The 19435-nt window shown below is 39.8% G+C and overlaps 1 protein-coding gene across 4 annotated transcripts in view; it reads left to right on the top strand.

Moving 5' to 3' along the window:
• The window catches only part of LOC132094980 (unconventional myosin-XVI-like), a 250673-nt gene that overhangs the window by 120817 nt on the left and 110421 nt on the right, over positions 1 to 19435 (top strand). For all 4 annotated transcript variants that reach the window (XM_059499687.1, XM_059499688.1, XM_059499686.1 and 1 more), the window contains exons 12-14: positions 3807 to 3872; positions 7755 to 7882; positions 14345 to 14450. In XM_059499687.1, the coding sequence (XP_059355670.1) occupies positions 3807 to 3872; positions 7755 to 7882; positions 14345 to 14450 (300 nt within the window). The remainder of the gene's footprint in view (positions 1 to 3806; positions 3873 to 7754; positions 7883 to 14344; positions 14451 to 19435) is intronic.

Here is a 19435-nt window from a genome sequence, read left to right as displayed (position 1 = left end):
ATGTCTTAACGGTACTATAATCCTACAGCTGTAATAACTCAGTTATTCTTGATTCTATCTCTACCAAAACGGATACTGTCAAAACCATTACTGCTATTTATATTTAAAGGGCCATTTCTCCAAAGACTGGTAGTTTAGTTTTATAGGACAGTTTTTTTTTTTTAATCTTTTTCTGACTTTCAATATTTTCTATTTTGCTCTGTGATTTCAATGTGGTTTGTAATTTGGACCTAACGACACTAGACTTGTTCATTATTAATATATATATATATTTTTTTAAATATATGCAAATCTGTTACTTAGGTCTTGTCCACACGAACAGGGTTATTTATAAAACAAAAGCTTTTTCTACGTGGTTTGGCCGTTCGTCCACACACAAACGCAGCACCAGGTCACTGAAACCAAACATTTTTGAAAATGCCTGCCTGCCAGGGTGAAGATTTTCAAAAACTCTGGTGCTATTGTGTAGACAGCGAAACTGAAACTGGTTTTTGGTTTGTGATGTCAGAGTCTACACTGTTAACTCCGCCTACAGGAATTTTTTTCAGGCTTCTGATTGGCCAACATGGCTTTATGGTTTGAGATTATAGCGCCACCTGTTGGTTTGGCATGCTCTTGACAGTGCTTCATAGCATGTGTTTGAGTTTTCATGTGGACTGAGATTTTTTTTTTAAACGGAAAAAGATAAAACTCAGTTTATAAAAATAACCGTGTATGTTGGACATGGCCTTAGAATTGAATCTCGACTATTTTAACTCTCAACTATTTATTTATTTATGTCATCATTCAAACATTCACAGAAGTCTTCAGTTGACTATATCAATATATATTGACAATGACTGTTGCACTAATAAACTCCTAATTTATTTATATTATTTAGTATATATTATTATTACCTAATTTATTTATGTTAATTTATTATAACTCCTAATTAGCAAATTATGTGATTTTTATGGAAAACTCAGTCACCGTCCTTCTGCTATAATGTCTCCACCAATGTCAAAAGCAAACCTACACCCTTGATTAAAATTATAATCAAATTGATTTATATGAATGCTTTTATGTCAGAAGAACAATCCTCAGCATGGACAATTCCATAGAGGATCCATTCTTACATGTATACACCCTCACTTCATGTCTGTTATTCCATCTTTTTGGAGAGTTATCTTTTTTTGTGAATCGATGGGGATATGATTGAAGGAATAAATCCATAAATCCTCTGTATCCATCTCCCTCCTCAACATGGATCGTTTGAGCAGGCCTGCGGTCTATGTCTGCATGCGGGCAGTAATGCCTGGCAGTCGACTACACACTGTGCCCGTTCATGACCGGAGCCAAATCTATGCTTAATGGCTGCTGCTATTCCCACACTTTACAATGGGGCAAAATGAAGTCTCCCTACTGAGACCGATATGGAGGGAGAGAGCAGAAATGGGGTCTTTTGTGTAACACTGTAATGGGGTCTAATGATGTCTGTCATTATGGCGATGATGGATCGAGATGATGATGGTTACTGATCGTTTAGCGAGAGATGGAAAGAGTGAGAAATGCCAGACACACACTTTAAATTGATCCATGTTTCCCTCAGAAGATGAGAAGTCCAGTCTTATGATGTTAGTTTAGTTCATTCACCTCTAGATATTCTCTAGTAGCTCTAAAGAGTGCTCTCTCATCTCCGTTTTTGTAAGTCTTGTCATGATAGATGGATAAAGCATGTTCACAAATCTCTGAGAACAGGTTCAGGTTTGCCCATACGTCAATATTCATCAGATGTTCTGAGAAAGATTTGTGAAACTGACACTAAAAGGTTACTGACCTTCAGGGTGTTATTGAGAGCACACTAGTATAACACAACAGCAGCCTAGTCCTCTATTCCCAGCAGGCATTGCTGTCGTCTTCATGATAACAGGGCTTGTAATAGAGTAATCTAACCAGGAGCGAGAGTTAAGGCTGGTGCAGCTGACCCTCTTGAGAGATAAATTAGCAGTTGGCCTGTAGTGATACCCTCAGGACTCACGAGAGCAATTGTACTCCAGCTGCAGGAGGAATTATTATGCAGTGTTTAAGGGCGAGTTTATCTGAAATAGCCAATGCCACAATAATTGTCATGGAAAACGAACTAGCAGAGACAGGCTTTGTAATCAGAACTTCTTCCTTCTTCTATCAGAAATACACTACTGTTGAAAAGATTCGGTTCTTAGTATTTCAAATAAGGGTTTCTTTTTTTCTTTAGTAATTTGTAAATGTATAAAAAAGATAAACAACCTTTTTTCAGCATTGATAGTATGAAGTGTTTCTTGCACCAAATCAGAATATTAAGCCCCTTTTACATTGAGATTCCGGATAATACACGGGTAATGTGTCCCGGCTATTGTTCCTGGATCGTTAGATTTTGGTTCATTCACACTGTCAGTGATTTCAAGGAATATGTGCGTGCGTGCGTTCACACACAACCCATGAAGGGCCCGTAATGACACGAAACATCAGGATGTGACGTGTAATGTAGGAGTCGAAAACGATTGGCATTTTAACTTCCACTTAAACTGGTGAATGATCTCAGCTTTAGCGGGTAGTGAGGAATTACCTGATCTCTGCTTCATTACAGTTTGCACATATTTTTTTTGTCGCGAACGTTGATCTGCCTTCAAAACACCTAGTAAAAGAGTTGCACGATAACATGCGTCATCACTACGACACACTTTATGGCATTGGTTCTAGTTTTTTTTCACACAGAGCTTGTTCCGGGATTGAACCCGGCAAATATTACTAGGTCCCCAACCCAGGATCAATCCCGGAATCAATCCCAGGATGTGTTTGCGTTCACACAGAAGGCACTCCGGCAATTTTCCAAGACCAACGTGCAGTATGAGGGGCTTTAGAATGATTTCTGAAGGATCATCTGACAGTGAATCTGGAGTAATGATGCTGAAAATGGAGCTTTCCCATCACAGGAAGAAATGTAATTTAAATTAAATTAAAATAGCAAACAGGTATTTTACATTGTAATAATATTTCACAATATTACCGTTTTTTTTTCTACCAAATATATAAACATGAGTTTTAACATTTAAGAAATTTTACCAGCACCAAACTTCTGAAGGGGGTTTAGCTTAAAACAAATACACAGTTCTGCTTGTGGACAGTAGCATAGCAGATGGGGACACAGGACGCGCACTGTTGGGTGGCCCCACGAAAACTTATCATCGCATGTGTCAACTATAGCAAGATATATTGTCAAAAGCATCAAGTATTTGCAATATTAAGAGGATTTAGCATTTCTAATAAATGCAGGTCTGTTACATTCTTCTTATTAGGCCTGTCGTTATTAGCTTACTTTTATGACTTTGCACTACTGTACGTCACTGCTTGTGGATATCTAAATTTCTAGCTACAACATGTCTCAAACAAAACTAAGATTAGATGCTATTAATCTTGCAAACTGTCTTAAAAGGAGTATTGAACACAAAAAGAAGAAATTGTAAAGAATGGTAATCGAACAGTCGCTGGTAGCCATTGACCTACTTTGTTTCATATTATGTAAGTCAGTGACTACTTGCAACTATTTGGTTATAATTTCTATTTTTGTGTTCAACAGAAAAAAATACACTTATTCAGGTTTGTTACATCCTAACTGGCATTTCTGGGTGAACTATCCCTTTTAAAAACTGTGATTATGTCATCTCTCATTTTAGTGTAGCACAAACCAATTTGAATGAAACTGTTGGTTTCAGCCGGTTCTTGCCATTAGACTGTGGGCATGTCGAGGTTAATCCTTTTTTATTTTTTATTCTGTTTTTTTTTTTCAGACTTACATTGGGCACATTCTTCTCCTCATTAACCCTTACAAGGACCTACCAATTTACTCTAATCTGGTAAGTACAGAGTCACACATTCTTTGTTTTATTTATTTATTTCATTCCATTTAAATAAAAGTTTAATTCATCCACATGGTTTAGAGCATTCATCTGTCTGTCTAGTCATTTTAAGCTGTTCTCTAGTTCACACTCTAAGCACAGTGCAGCACTTTCAGTTCAAACAAGACTTGATCTCATGATAAATTATTCATAGGCTTCCTGACAGTGATTGTCTACTCAACATAATGCTCCCACTTCCTGTGCCCTCTTCATCTCCCCATCAGATCTCCACTCCTCCTTCCTCTATTTATTTTTGTATCTTCCTTCGACTTGTTAGAGGTTCTCAAGTTTAGCGTCCATCCAGCCCCGACTGCTCTGATATACAGTAGCTGGCAGTCCACAGAAAGGCAGAGTTGATGAGAGCACACTCTTCAGGGACACACAGTGTGTGCCACCCGCCGCAAAGAGAAATAAAAGATGACAAGCTGACCATCTGTCCGCCGTAACGCTTTACTGGCACGTGAAGGGGAGCAGAGGAGTAGATGAAGCACACACCACACACACTTTACAAATTATATGCAGTGGGTCCATCATGATGTCTGTCCCCTGTTGGCCCCCTGCGTCAGAGACTAATTTCAGGCATGATTTCTCTAGTGTCCCCCAGACTGGGGCTCAAGAATCAGAATAGCCGCATTTCCACTGTCGGGCCAGTGCGAGCCAGGGCTTAAACCGGGCCGGGCGGGGCTCATAGCCTCGGGCCAGTAGCACCGTGGCCAGAATAGCGCAGGGTTTCCACAGTCAGGGCCTGAAGCTCCCCTGCGCACCACTAAAACATGCCCTTTACACACCTCTCAGAACAACGTCATGCAACCTCATCATTTCACCAACAAAGAGAAGTTATCTGAAAACTAAGAAGTCACTGGAATATGCGCGATCACAAAACGAACATGATAAAAGCGGCCGTTTGTTTGCATGCTTTGTTATATATTCAAATTAAAAAAGCATCGATGTTTTAACTATAGAATAAGTGATACATTGATCATATTGATTTAATTTATCAGGACTCAAAATTAATCACACATAAATACACTTATTTCTATTTTATTTATTTATTTTTAACGCTTATGAAATAGCCTGCTTATTAGGTCGAGTCTGTTTCTGTTTATTTGTAGCCACAGTAGCCTATGTCACATTTAGAATGAATGATAATATCTCTATTTTTGTAAAAGCTCCCGAACAAAAAACATTATTATATTTTTTTTTTATGGTAGGCAACGTGAGTTAAACTCTCGAGACGAGGCTTGTGACAGATAATATAAGTTACTAAATAAATACACGATTGTGATAGAGAATAAGAAGCTGACGTCTGATTTCTCCAAGCGGTCATATTTACCATGTTTACTATGGTAACATGTTTAGCGTGCATATCTTTTACATCGCTTATAAATATTTCTGCCTTGTTTACGTGATTATAATCCAGACTGGATCAAGTTATTTCAAACATTCGCTGCTGACTGAAAGTGAGTTTTGAGCTTGACTTATTTAAAAAAAGTGATTTAATACCGGTGTTAAAGCTGTTATCTTTCTGAAATGATCCGCAGCACTGAGCTCTCTAGACGCGGAGAAACTCCGCCTTTGTTCATAACCCCTCCTCTAGCCCCAGCTGGCCCGCTATGGCCCAAGGTTTTCGTCGGGCCAAAAAAACCTGTCCGTTGGCCCCGAGGAAGCCCCGGCGAGGCACGATCAAGCCCCGGAAGTGACAGTGGAAACGCGACTGGCCCTGGCACGCACTAGCACGCCCGGTTTAAGCTCGATAGTGGAAACACGGCTAATGACACACTGAGAAAGAAGGACCTATGTACCAACATCTGTGATGGACTCAGACCACCATCATTCTCAAGTCACATCAGCTGTTGTAAAAATTGTACAAATACAAACGTTCTCTGTCCTTCAGTACAAAACCTACATCTTGTCCTTCTAAGTTTCAGGTTTCCCATCAGTCATTGTTTTTCTGTTTTTTATTTGTTTTGTTAGTTTTAAATGTTTATTTGTGTTTTTTGGTTTGGTTCTTTTTCTGTCTTTTTTTATATTTATTTATTTCATTTCATTTCTTTGTGTGTACTTGTTTATGCTACATTGTGGGTACCAAATGTCCCCAAAAGGATAGTAAAACCTGAAATTTTGTGAAAACATCGTGGGGACTGCAGGCCAGGAATTTGTTTTAATATTAAAAATAGTAAATTATATTTATTTGAAAGTGTAACAATGCAAACAGGTTTTCTGTAAGGTTTAGGGTTGGTTTAGAGGATTCACGCAATTCACAGAAACAACCGTGTGTGTGTGTGTTTTGATTAGCTTTTTGTTTGGTTTGGATTTGTGTTTTTCAAATTTAAAATTGCTTTGTATATATATATATATATATTTATATATATACATTATTGCCAAAGCTTGGAATACTGCATGTGTGTAGAAATATAATAATAACAATGAAAAGAACAAAATGATAGAGGGAAACATAATAATTTACATTTAAATAAACAGTGTAACAATTAAATTTTTTTTTTTTTTTTTAAGTTTTGTATTTTTCCTCTGTTTTTTTGTTTTGTTTTCGTTTCTGTTTTTTTTTCCGGTTGTGTGTTTTGTTTGGGCATTCGTTTTTTGGTTTTCTTTTTGTAGTATGTTTTGTTTCTTTTTCTTTTAAATGCTTGTTTTTTCATTTGTGTTTTGTTTGAATTCTGTTTATTTGTTCAGTTTTTGGTTTTATTGCAGTATTGTTGTTTTGTTTTCTTTTGTTTTCTTTGTTTCTTTTATTTATTTATTTATTGTTTTGGTTTATTTATTTGCTTGTTCTGTTTGAATGTTTTTGGCACATATGGCACATACATTATGCCTGTTAAGGCTGCAATTTTTGTGATTCATTCACAGCTTGTCTCGCTCATTCTTCCTCTGTCCTTCCTTTGTCCTCTACGGCTGTCATACAGCTTATGTGTACAGTATGTGTGCTGTGTCTCACTGGTAAAGGATAATGAGATCTCAGCATTAGCTTTTTTTCTCCTCAAATTGGGCTAAAATTTAGCTTACTCTGCATGTCACACACATACTAACACACATAACCTTTCACCTAGAAATATAGCCAGATACTAAATCTGGAGTGTTGCATGAATTTTATTCTTGCTGTATGAAGATATATTTTATGTTTAAGGCTAGATCTAAATATGGCATCTCTCTTATTACTGAAGACTCTGTGCTTGGCCTCCTAGCTTATTTCACTTTTTGCTAGTCTGTGTTTAGATTAGCATTTCCTGCAAAAGATACTCGTGTCTGCATGCCAGCAAAGAACAATATTTGAGTTGAGTTCAGGTGTTTGTTTTTGGTTTTGTTTTAAATAAATTTGCATGAAAGCCACTTTGCTCAGCATGTTGTTTTCAGTCACCTGGACAATAATCGAATTTCTTTGCAGAAAGTAGATATAAATGCTTAAATAAATGCAACTAAGTCAAGAACAATCACAGCATGCAAATAAATGTAAGAATAAAGACTAAACAGTGATACTCATATCACAATGGCATCATTGCTGTTGATTGCATTCTGAATTTTTAGTTTTAACATTACATTTCTTTAATTGCTTGAGTTGAACATTTGCAAAAGGTAGCACAGCTACGATGTAAGACCTGAAGTTGTCTAAAATAAAGTTTGAAATGTCTAAAGAGTGTTTAAAGAGGATTTACGTTAATTGCTTCGGGCTTAATTAACTTCAGGAGCTTAATGCATGGGGGTTTAAAACTAATCCTGACCAGAGCGTTCAAAGAATATCAACACAAACAGTGTAATGAAGTGCACAGGGCATGGGAAATGAGCAGTGTTATGTAAATGTGTAATGTCTGTCTTTCTGTCTCTCAGGTCAGTCAGTTGTATCTGAGCTCCAGTGGTCGTCTGTGTTCCTCTCTCCCACCTCATATCTACTCTTCAGCTGAGCGTGCCTATCACATGATGCTGCAGGAGCGACGCCCACAGTGTTTCATCATCAGGTGCGTCCAATGACATGCATAACACTGCCACGTCAGTCTTCACATTTTCATGTTTTATTTGCACAGTCTGTAGCTTTTATGATTCAGTAAGCACTATAGTTGTATTGTGTGTATTCTTACATTAGATTCATCAGTAGGATGGTGGATATTTCCCTTGAGGCGGATGTATGCTCTAAATTACAATGACTAAAAAAATGCATGTCCTAAAACTGTTGGCCTTAAACTGTGGTGTGGCTCTAAAATAGGTGATATTCACTTAGGTGGCTTCATCACTGCTGCAGCCTGACATTTCTGGCCCAGTTCACAACAGTGTTGACCTTCACTGTGTGATACTTGATGTGCTGAGTTAGGAAGTCAAAAGCAATGGGAATCTCCAATCCTGTACAATAGATGAAGCTGCCTGGATGAGTGGGCGAAGCATCTCAAATAACGGAGTTAAACTTTGGGGCATCTGAAAATGGAGATAACTGAAAACAGAAAAAATTGCATTTCATAAAAGCTTCATCAGATATAAATACTCACCAGGGGAATCTCTGGGTGTTTTAAAATTTTAGGCATAGAGAAATTAATTAGAGAAAGAAATTAACAGAGTGTTGGCTTTTTAAGGGTTACATGTTTAACAAGCTTTTATTTAATTTTATTACAATTTTATGGTATTTTAAATGTTTTGTTAAGGCTTACATGTTTAATAAAATTAAAATATAAAATTTAAATAAATAAAATAAAATAATACTTATTGTATTGTGAACAATTTACTGTAAGGTCCAACATTTATTAATTGACTTACAATGAACCACACATATGTTACAGTATTTAATAATTTTTTACTAACGCTAATTAATAAAAATAAAACTGTTCTTTTTTTTGTTCATGTTAACTTTAGGCTGTTATATAAAAAATGTTGGTTTAAACAATGTATTAGTAAATATAAAAAAAATTACATAATCTGAGATTTAATAAATGATTTAGAATTATTTTTTCATTGTTAATGGTAACGTCTCTAGGTTACGTATGTAACCCTAGTTCCTCGAGGGAACGAGACGCTGCGTCGAAGCGCTTTGGGGAATATCGTGTAAATACGGAAATACGCGACTCTGAATATCGTGTGTAATCAGTCCAATGGAAGGGCGTGACGTCACCGACGTGGTGACGTAAGCGACCAGGAAGCTATAAAAGCACGTGCCACGCAGCTGGCGTCAGCTTCGAGTACCAGCAAGCGCCGGCAGGGGTGCCGGGGGTATGGCTCCGAGACGCAGCGTCTCGTTCCCTCGAGGAACTAGGGTTACATACGTACGATGGGTTACATACGTACGAACTCGAGCTGCGTCGAAGCGCTTTGGGGAACGAGTCCTAACGCCGCCAGACTACCAAACCCCTGCCTGGTGTGTATCCGAAGAGCACAGCTCAGGACAGGAGGACAGAAGCGCCTGGAGTGACTGGCATATCTAGGCCATAGAACCTAACAAATGTAGAGGGCGTGGACCACCCCGCAGCGTTGCAGATGTCCAGCATGGATACACCTGCTAAGAAGGCCTTAGAGGCCGCCATACCCCGAGTAGAGTGAGCCTTGGCTCCCGACAGCGGGGGACGACCAGAGGACTCATAGGTGACGTTGATAGCCTCGACTATCCAACGACTAATAGTCTGCTTAGAAGCAGGAGAACCCCTCTTGGGGGGACCGTAGCACACAAGCAATTGGTCAGTTTTTTTTTTTTCTCAAAGCCGAAGTTGTTCTTAGTGGCTTTGAGGGCAATGCCGGGGCCTTCAGAGACAATGCCGCGCCAGGGGACAGATAGCTCGCAAGCGTCTGTTCCACCCGGGGCATCGCTCTATAACCGTGCTCTCCCATCCCCACTACATTTCCGTAGTAATCAGACGAGGGGATGTAGAGGCGGGCCGAGAATGGACGTAACCACCTCTAAGAGCTCCTCATACTGTAGCGAGTGGGGTGGCGAATCCCTATCGAGCGACTCCACATCGACCTCCTCGGAGGAAGAGAGGCGGAGCGTCGATCCCTCACCCTGAGTGGAAGGAACCGCTGTGCGTGCTTCCGACTCTAGGGATTGGGTGCCGGATCTGGCAGAAGTGGGAGGAGATAGGGACTGGCCCGTCTCCATTCCCTCTACCAGATCGACTTGCGAACCCCACGAGTGCAGCCGCCGTTCTGCCTCGACAGAAGCGGGACCAGCACCGCGGGGAACGCTGGCGAAGGCCCCCTCCTCGAAGAGGGCCCTCCGGGAACGAAGCAGCTGCACCGACATTCGCTCACAGTGCGGGCAGTCGGCCCCCTCGAGAGCCGACTCAGCGTGCTTCGAACCCAAGCAAACCACGCACAGGTTGTGTGTATCCCCACCCGTTATATATCTCGGGCAGGGAGGAACACACAGCCTATAACGCGATCTGAGTGCTTAACTTTCGCCTTGCTTTTTGGCATGTCTAGGAGCTCTTTTAACTGGACAGACAACAGTAAATAAGACTCACAAGACGGACAAATGACATTCACACACAGAGCGCTTGCTGAAAAACGCGAAGCTGACGCCAGCTGCGTGGCACGTGCTTTTATAGCTTCCTGGTCGCTTACGTCACCACGTCGGTGACGTCACGCCCTTCCATTGGACTGATTACACACGATATTCAGAGTCGCGTACGCTGAACGCGTTCCCCAAAGCGCTTCGACGCAGCTCGAGTTCCTGAAGAGGAACTAATGTAGTTTACTAATGTTAACAAATGGAACATTTTATTTTATTTTATTTTATACCTTCCCTTATCATGTAATCACAAATTACTGAACATATATCTTTAAATAAAATAATAAATAATAATAATAATAATAATAATGTACATTCATTGGTTGAAAGGTAAATAAACCACATCACGTCATGATGGTCCCGAATACATTCCACTGGAGATGAACTAAATTCTGTCATTGATGCACCAGCTTGGAGTTGTGTAAAGCTGTCCTCTGCTCAGTTAAGTGATCCTGTGCTGATTGAGAGGTTCAGATAAGATTGCGTTAAAGATGCTTGCTCCCATGTTTGGGAGACTCCTGCATCACCCCAGCAGTTCTCGCTAAACGCTGTCACGGAGACAAATGTGCTAGGGATGGTGTAAAAACCTGTTAAAAGCTCTCGAGGAGATTAATGGATGCAGGGGCAGCGGTGTAGCCCATGCTGTGTCCCGCTTTGCACTCTGGTCATCTCTGATTGCAATTAAGTCCTGTTTCACATTCTGGAGCTCCTCCACTGGCCCGATCCTGGTTTTGCTGAGCTAGAGAGGATCTGACAGCTACTTTAATGCCCTCTCTGCGTGGGCTATCCATCTCACACACACACACACACCCTACAGGTGAGAGCAGATCGCTGCCGCCATGCTCTAGTAACTACAGAACCATAGAAACAAAAGTGGTGGAATGCTGGTTCACAAACACACACACAGACACCTACTCGCTACTGGAATGCATTGCGCCCTTGAGTTCAATTCCAATCCAGAATGGATTTCCAAAAATAAATTGAAAAAACGGGAAGAAAAAGCATCAGAAACCCTCCAGAAAATGATTAGTGGGAGGCCAAATGACCTTTAAAAACCATCTGCTCAGACTGCTTTTCTTCCATTCACCCTCTCTCGCGGGTCTCCGCTAGCATCCAGGCTCTTAGCACCGCATGGGGCGGCTGTAGTTATCACTGTGAGCCGTTTGACTGTGCTTTATGGCTCATTTTAAGAGGTCGTAACATTGAACAGTGGAGTAATTAATAAAGTTACTGTATGTTGTCAAGAATATGAAGTGGGATGTATGGCAGTAACGAGACAAGATATATGTCTACCAAAGCCCTTGTTAGATGTTGAATCGTAGTGTGGATTGACACCCTGTAAATATACTGCTGGAAGACATAGTTTAGAAAAAAATATAGTGCAAATAATTCAAAGCTTTAAAAAAAGCAGTTGTAGCTTGCTAGCCCTTTTCTAAAACCTGCATATAACCTAGACAGCATTTAAAGCATCAAAAATGTGCATGTAATTTAATTTAATTTAATTTAATTTAATTTAATTTAATTTAATTTAATTTAATTTAATTTAATTTAAACAAACAGTCACAACATTGACAAACTCTTTCAACTCAACAAACTTACAATTATAATTGTGACCCTGGACCAGCTTAAAGCTGCAGAAGGTAACTTTAGTAAAAATTTATTTTTTACATATTTGTGAAACCTGTCATTATGTGCTGACAGTAGAATATGAGACCCATAATCTGTGAAAAAATCAAGCTCCTCTGGCTCCTCCCAGTGGTCCTATTGCCATTTGCAGAAATGCCCCGTTCCCGGTAAGAAACAACCAATCAGAGCTGCGGTCCTAACTTTTTTTGTGTTCAAGATTTATAAAATATATATAATAAGCGAGTACACCATGAATCCATTTTTCAAACCGTGTTTTTAGCCTGTCCTGAATCACTTATATTCTGACTATTTTAGATTGCTTCAGGGGTACCGCGGCGGAGTAACCCAGTACCTTTGTGATTCTTCATAGACAGAAACAGAGAGAAGTAGCTCCGGCTACAATGTTCTTCCGAAACATGCAAGCAGTTATGTTTATTAACCGCTAGAGCGTCAAAAGTTACCAACTGCAGCTTTAAGTGTAAATTTTTCAAAATTGAGCTTTACATTGGTGTATGGTTTGGACAATATTTGGCCGAGATACAACTATTTAAATGTCTGGAATCTGAGGGTGAAAAAAAGATAAAAATCTAAATACTGAGAAAATCACCTTTAAAGTTGACCAAATGAATTCTTAGCAATGCACATTACTAATCAAAAATTATAAAATTTGATATATTTATGGTAAGAAATTTACAAAATATCCTAATGGAACATGATCTTTACTTAATAACCTAATGATTTTTGGCATAAAAGAAAAATCTATATATTTTGACCCATACATTTTTTATTTTTTTTTTGGCTATTGATACCCCAGTGACTTAAGACTTAATGTACTTATGTAACTAAATAAACGTACACCAGCTTTTAAAAATGTGGACTTTATTTCTTATTTGTTTGTTTGATATACATTATATAAAAAAACTGTAATATTGGTAAATATTAGTAAAATGTAAAATTAATGTGCTTTTTTATGTTTTAAAATGTAATTTATTTCTGTGATGCAAAGATGAATACATCATTACTTCAGCCTTAAGTGTCACGTAATCCTTCAGAAATCAGTCTAATATGCTGATTTGGTACCACATAATATTATTAACAATAATGATGATTATTATTATTATTATTATTATTATTATTATTAATGATATATGAAGAATATCATTTTATTGGCTTGTAAATCATATTTGTAACTTTAAATTGAATTTTATGTCACTTTTGATTAATTTAATCCATCTTTGCTAAATATTAATATGTTCTTTCATTCCCAAAAAAGTAGTATATACTTAAGATGATGCACCGTGGTAGAGAGAGAGAGAGAAAATGTTGATAACAATGTACTGTTTCACCCAATATCTGTGAGTCTTTAGCTTAGCAACTTTCCAGTGTTAAACTCTGTTGGAGTCGGGTGCAATATGAATAGTTGCAATAGAATTGATGTAATAGTGTAGCTTTCCAGATCAGCCAGGATGATGTAGGTGGTTGGAGGACAAAAAATAGCCATAGTAGATTTGAGAAAAGTTGGCTTTACATTTGTTTAGAGTTGAGAGAGAGAATAAACTGCGAAAAAAAAGAACAGAACAGAAGCATGGAGGCAGTATCTGGCATAGATATTGTGGAGAACCGTGTCTTATGAGCAAGTGGTTTGAACAGATCCTTTAGTAGAGCATTGGGATACGTGAAGGTGTGTCAAAGATGTCCTCTGGATGACTCTGGTCAGATACCTGCCCTCAGGCCAGGCAGAGGAGAGGGATCTGAGGCTCTTGATGGTATATTGCTGTAGGCTAACCGTGTCATCTCATACGATGGAGTGATGTGGAGAGGAGTGAAACAGCTCTCTGACCTACTGTAAGATCTCCCATTGCTAAACATAAATCAGGCTGACAGGAGCACACACTCACAGGAGACGCTCGCCCAGGGGTCTTTGAAAAAGCTGCTCTCTTGATTTGTTTTGTGTCTTTACATTGACAGAAAAACTTTCAGGCAGTCTGGAGAGTTTTCAGCTGCTCTCTCTCTCAGTCTTAAACCTCCCCATGGTCCATTTCACACAACTGTTATCAACACTGATAATCAGAAAATCGGAATATCACAATCATTTCTGAGAAAGGATCATGTGACACTGATGACTGTAATCTTAATATTTTCTTTCGGAAAAACAGACAAAATCACTGTAATTTCTAGTAATTAAGTACTTTTATGTCATGGTAACATGTTGTTCTGTCTTTAGCATATGCCTTTTTTTATTTCTTTTTCTGTTAAACTGAGAACCACAACTTTATTTTCTCACGCTTTACATTTTCTCTCTGTGTAGTGGAGAAAGTGGTTCTGGGAAGTCTGTGGCCTTTAAGCACATCCTCAAACACCTGGCTGCTCGCTCGAGTCCCAAAGGCTTCGCTTTAGAGCCACGGATGAAGCATGTAAGTGTTCATCACACACAACATGCATCTGCTACCTGACAGTAACACACACCTGAAAGCACATTTGACGTGAAATACTTGTAATCAAAATCATTTAATCCCCTTATATACAAATACACTCTACACACAAACAGAAAAAAATCAAATAAAAAAATAAGTTTTACATCTACAAATAATTAAACATTTTTAAAAACAAGAAATTTATCGAGCAACTCTTATAAGAAGAAATCATCTCAATTTGATTTATAATGAATAATAAATCTAATATCATATTGGTTTATGCTTCAAATATTAGTTTAAATGTCTAGTTGTTGAGCGGTTCCTATGCAGTGTTATGTAGTGATTGTTTCATGCACTCATTGTGTTGAACGTTTAGTGTTTTGGCTGTGGTTTTTCTCATCTGTTCTGTTTTCCGAACCCCTGGAGGTGTTTCTGTGCTTTCAGTTACTCTAGTGATCCTTCAGAGTCATGATAGCCTCAAACAGCTGTTATTCTCTCATTCATGAGAGAATTAGATGCTTTGAATGACTATCCAAAAGCCTGAGGCAGGCGGATTGTGCTTATGGTTGAATCTCAAGGAAAGAGCCATTTCTTGTTAGCTAAAGACATATCCACATACAGAAACCACTAGAGCTGTTAAATGGCCGGGAGCAACGGGTGAATACATCTCTCTCCCTCTCTTTCTCTGTGGCTGATGTGTGTGTACTGCTTCCTTTAGTGTTGAGAGCACACACACATCAGCCTCTCTTTCTTGGCTCTTAATGAGCTCATTTTTATCAAAGGTGGCTTATCGCCACCTGGTGGAGAAAATGCCAAATGCCCTGAGTAGTTGTGCTCTGGTGTAGTGCGCTGCCTGCTGTTTAAATGAGCAGCTGCATTCTAAGAGTGTATTTGTTTGGTTAAGTACTAGCGGTACATGGATTGAAAGATTTACAGTTTTTATTTATAAAAAATAATAATAAATAAATTTGTATTATAAATGTTATTACAATGTAAAATATATTTTACATTATTTAAATAAAATATAATTTATATAAATAGAATGTATGCAATTTATTTTTGTGATGGTTAAGCTAAATTGTCAGTATAATTACTACGGACTTCATTGTTACACGATCCTTCAGAAACCATTCTAATATGCTGATTTGCAACTCAGTTATTGTTAACTATTGACAATGGCTCTTATCGATGTTGAAAACGGTTTTTGCTGCTTAATAATAGTAAAATAGCAACTGCAATACATGTTTACAGAGATTCTTTGAACATTTATTTATTTATTTATTTATTTATGCATGTACTGCATTTGGGACTAGTCACAGCACATATAAATTGTTGTTCTTTTGTTTGTTTGATTGCTTCTATTGCCCTCATTTGTAAATTACTTTGGATAAAAGTGTCTGCTAAGTAATTAAATGTGAATGTAAAAATATTTACTTACTTATTTACTTATATACATCTTAATATTATATCATAGTTAAAAAAATCCTGTACAGACCTGCGACTTTACCTGCACGACTTCACCAAGCAACGAAACAGGCAACCCACTTAAGTACTATGTATTATCTTCCCTTTATTCATTTTCTTTTCCTGTCCTCTCTTTTTAACCTCTGTCATGCATTTCCAAACCATTCCTGTCTGGAAAATGCTCTGATGTTAAACACGGACGATAACGCAATGTTGCAAACCTGCATCTTATCTCAACATTCTCTGCTGAACCTCTTTCTTTTTCTGTGGGTCTCTTGAATTGTCAGTTAGCTGTCAACAAAGCAGACTTCATTTCTGCTTTTTACTTAAGCTCCACACTCAGCATCTTGGCCTTGACTGAGACCTGGATTTGTCTAGAATACTCGGCAGCCCCAGCTGCTCTCTCTAACAATTTCTCTCCCTCTCACAGCCCCCCGTCAGGTTGGCCGGGGTGGGGGCACTGGTCTTCTAATTTCTAACAATTGGAAATACTCTCCCCTATGCAATTATAACTCATTTGAATCTCATGTGATCACTGTAACAGCTCCTATAAAACTCCAGGTTGTGGTAATATTGCCTCCTGGGCTCCTCTAGGTACCTTCCTAGAGGAGCTGGATGGCCTGCTGTCCTCATTCCCGGAGGACGGGAGTCCACTTTTAGTCTTTGGCGACTTCAGCATTCATCTGGACAAACCTTATGCTACAGACACTTTCATTCACTCCTTGCTTCATTTGATCTCAAATGACTTACCACTACAAGCACGCACAAATCAGGCAACCATCTTGACTTAATTAACACACGCGATTGTATTGTAGACAACATTCTGGTAAAACCCCTGAATATCTCTGACCATTTCTTCATTACATTTAAACTACATTTTGGTACCTGTGTGCCCCCACCCCCCATACCTGTTACTTTTAGACAAAACCTTAGTTCTCTTTCCCCCTCCAATCTTTCCACCATAGTATCCTCCTTTCTTCCCTCACCTACCCATTTCACATCTCTGGATGTGAATGAAGCAACTGACACTTTATGCTCTACTTTAACCTCTTGTCTAGACAATATCTGTCCTCTCTCCTCCAGGCCAACACGGGCTGCCCCTTCTAATCCCTGGTTATCCGATGTTCTTTGTGAGCACCAGACCAAAACTCAGGGCAGCAGAGAGAAAATGATGGTGCAAATCAAAAGATCCGTCAGACCTGAGGATGTATCAGTTTTTGCTTTTGTCTTTCTCTGCTGAAGTCAATACTGCAAAATCTTCATACTTCCACAACAAGATTAACAGCGCTCCAGACACATGTAATCTCTTCAAAACATTCAATTCTCTCCTCTGTCCCCCTCCACCACCTCCCACCTCTGATGATTTTGCCACATTCTTCACAGACAAAACCAGAACGATAAGTAGTCAGTTCTCAGTCCAACATACACTGGACTTCAAACCAACCACACCCACTGCTAAAACTCCCATCTTCTCCTTCTGTCCCCTCACTGAGGCAGAAATATCAGAACTTCTCCTACCCAGCCATCCTACAACATGCCCTCTAGACCCAATCCCCTCACACCTCCTCCAAGCAGTCTCTCCTACACATCTCAACACATCTCTACTCACAGACACCTTCCCCACTGCATTCAAGCAGCCTCGGTCTACAGAATGGTCTCTCTCCTTCCATTTACAACGAAAACTCTCAAAAGAGTTGTTTTCAACCAGATATAATTGTTTCTTTCACAGAACAACAAACTGGATGCTAAGCAGTCAGGTTTCAGGAGTGGCATTCAAATGGAGACTGTGCTACTGTCAGTCACGGAAGCCCTCTGGATTGCAAAAGCTGATTCCAAATCATCAGTTCTTATTCTGCTGGATCTATCTGCTGCTTTTAACTTTTGACTTTCAATTATCAGATCCTTCTGTCTGCCCTCTCATCACTGGGCATCACAGGGATTCCACTTTGCTGGTTTGAATCCTATATCACTGGTAGGTCTTTCAGGGTGGCTTGGGGTATCCAGAGCACATCAACTGGTCACCGGTCATTGTGTATTTGTGGATCTAGAGAAAGCGTACGACAGAGTGCCAAGAGAGGAGCTGTGGTATTGTATGAGGAAGTCAGGTGTGTCAGAGAAGTATGTGAGGGTGGTGCAGGACAAGTATGAGGACAGTGTGACTGCAGTGAAGTGTGCAGTAGGAACGACAGACTGGTTCAAGGTGAAGGTTGGACTGCATCAAGGATCGGCCCTGAGCCCTTTCCTGTTTGCAGTGGTGATGGACAGGTTGACGGACGAGGTCAGACAAGAGTCTCCCTGGACTATGATGTTTGCGGATGATATTGTGATTTGTGGTGAGAGTAGTGAGCAGGTTGAGAAGAGCCTGGAGAGGTGGAGGTACGTGCTGGAGAGGAGGGGAATGAAAGTCAGTAGGAGTAAGACAGAGTACATGTGCGTAAATGAGAGGGAGGGCAGTGGAGTGGTGCGGTTACAGGGTGAAGAGGTGAAGAAGGTGGAGGAGTTCAGGTACCTGGGGTCAACAGTGCAAAGTAATGGAGAGTTTGTTAGGGAAGTGAAGAAAAGAGTGCAGGCAGGGTGGAGTGGGTGGAGAAGAGTGACAGGAGTGATTTGTGATAGTAAAGTATCTGCAAGAATGAAAGGAAAAGTTTATAGGACTGTGGTGAGACCTGCGATGTTGTATGGGTTAGAAACAGTGGCATTGAGTAAAAGGCAGGAGGCGCAGCTGGAGGTAGCAGAGCTGAAGATGTTAAGGTTTTCGTTGGGAGTGACGAGGATGGACAAGATTAGAAATGAGTTTATTAGAGGGACAGCGCATGTTGGACGTTTTGGTGACAAGGTGAGGGAGGCGAGATTGAGATGGTTTGGACATGTGCAGAGGAGGGACATGAATTATATTGGTAGGAGAATGCTGAGGATGGAGCCACCAGGAAGGAGGAAAAGAGGAAGACCAAGGAGGAGGTTCATGGATGTGGTGAGGGAAGACATGCAGGTAGTTGGTGTAAAAGAGGCAGATGTAGAGGACAAGGTGGTATGGAGACGGATGATCCGCTGTGGCGACCCCTAATGGGAGCAGCCGAAAGAAAAAGAAGAAGAAGAAGATCAACTGGTCACCGGGGCTCCTCAGGGATCAGTTCTTGGACCCCTCCTCTTTTCCATAGACACAACATCACTGGGTCCCATCGTACAGGCACATGGCTTCACCTACCATTACTATGCTGATGACACACAGCGCTATCTTTCATTTCAACCAGATGATCCGACGGTAGCTGCATGGATCTCAGGCTGCCTGGTGGACATCTCGGCATGGATGAAAGAATATCACTTACAGCTCAACCTGGCACAGACTGAGATTCTTGTCTTCTCTGCCACTCCAACTCTACAGCATGATTTCTCCATCCAGCTAGGCTCTTCTACCATTTACCCCAACTTCGGTCAGAAATCTAAGTGTAACCTTTGATGACCAGCTGACCTTCAAAGGCCACATTGCAAAGACTTCTTGATCTTGCAGGTTTGCATTGCAC

The sequence above is a fragment of the Carassius carassius genome, chromosome 19 (assembly GCF_963082965.1).
Source record: "Carassius carassius chromosome 19, fCarCar2.1, whole genome shotgun sequence".
Lineage (NCBI taxonomy): Eukaryota > Metazoa > Chordata > Actinopteri > Cypriniformes > Cyprinidae > Carassius > Carassius carassius.
The sequence above is the reverse complement of the archived record's forward strand: the minus strand, read 5'-3'. Positions and strand labels throughout refer to the sequence as shown.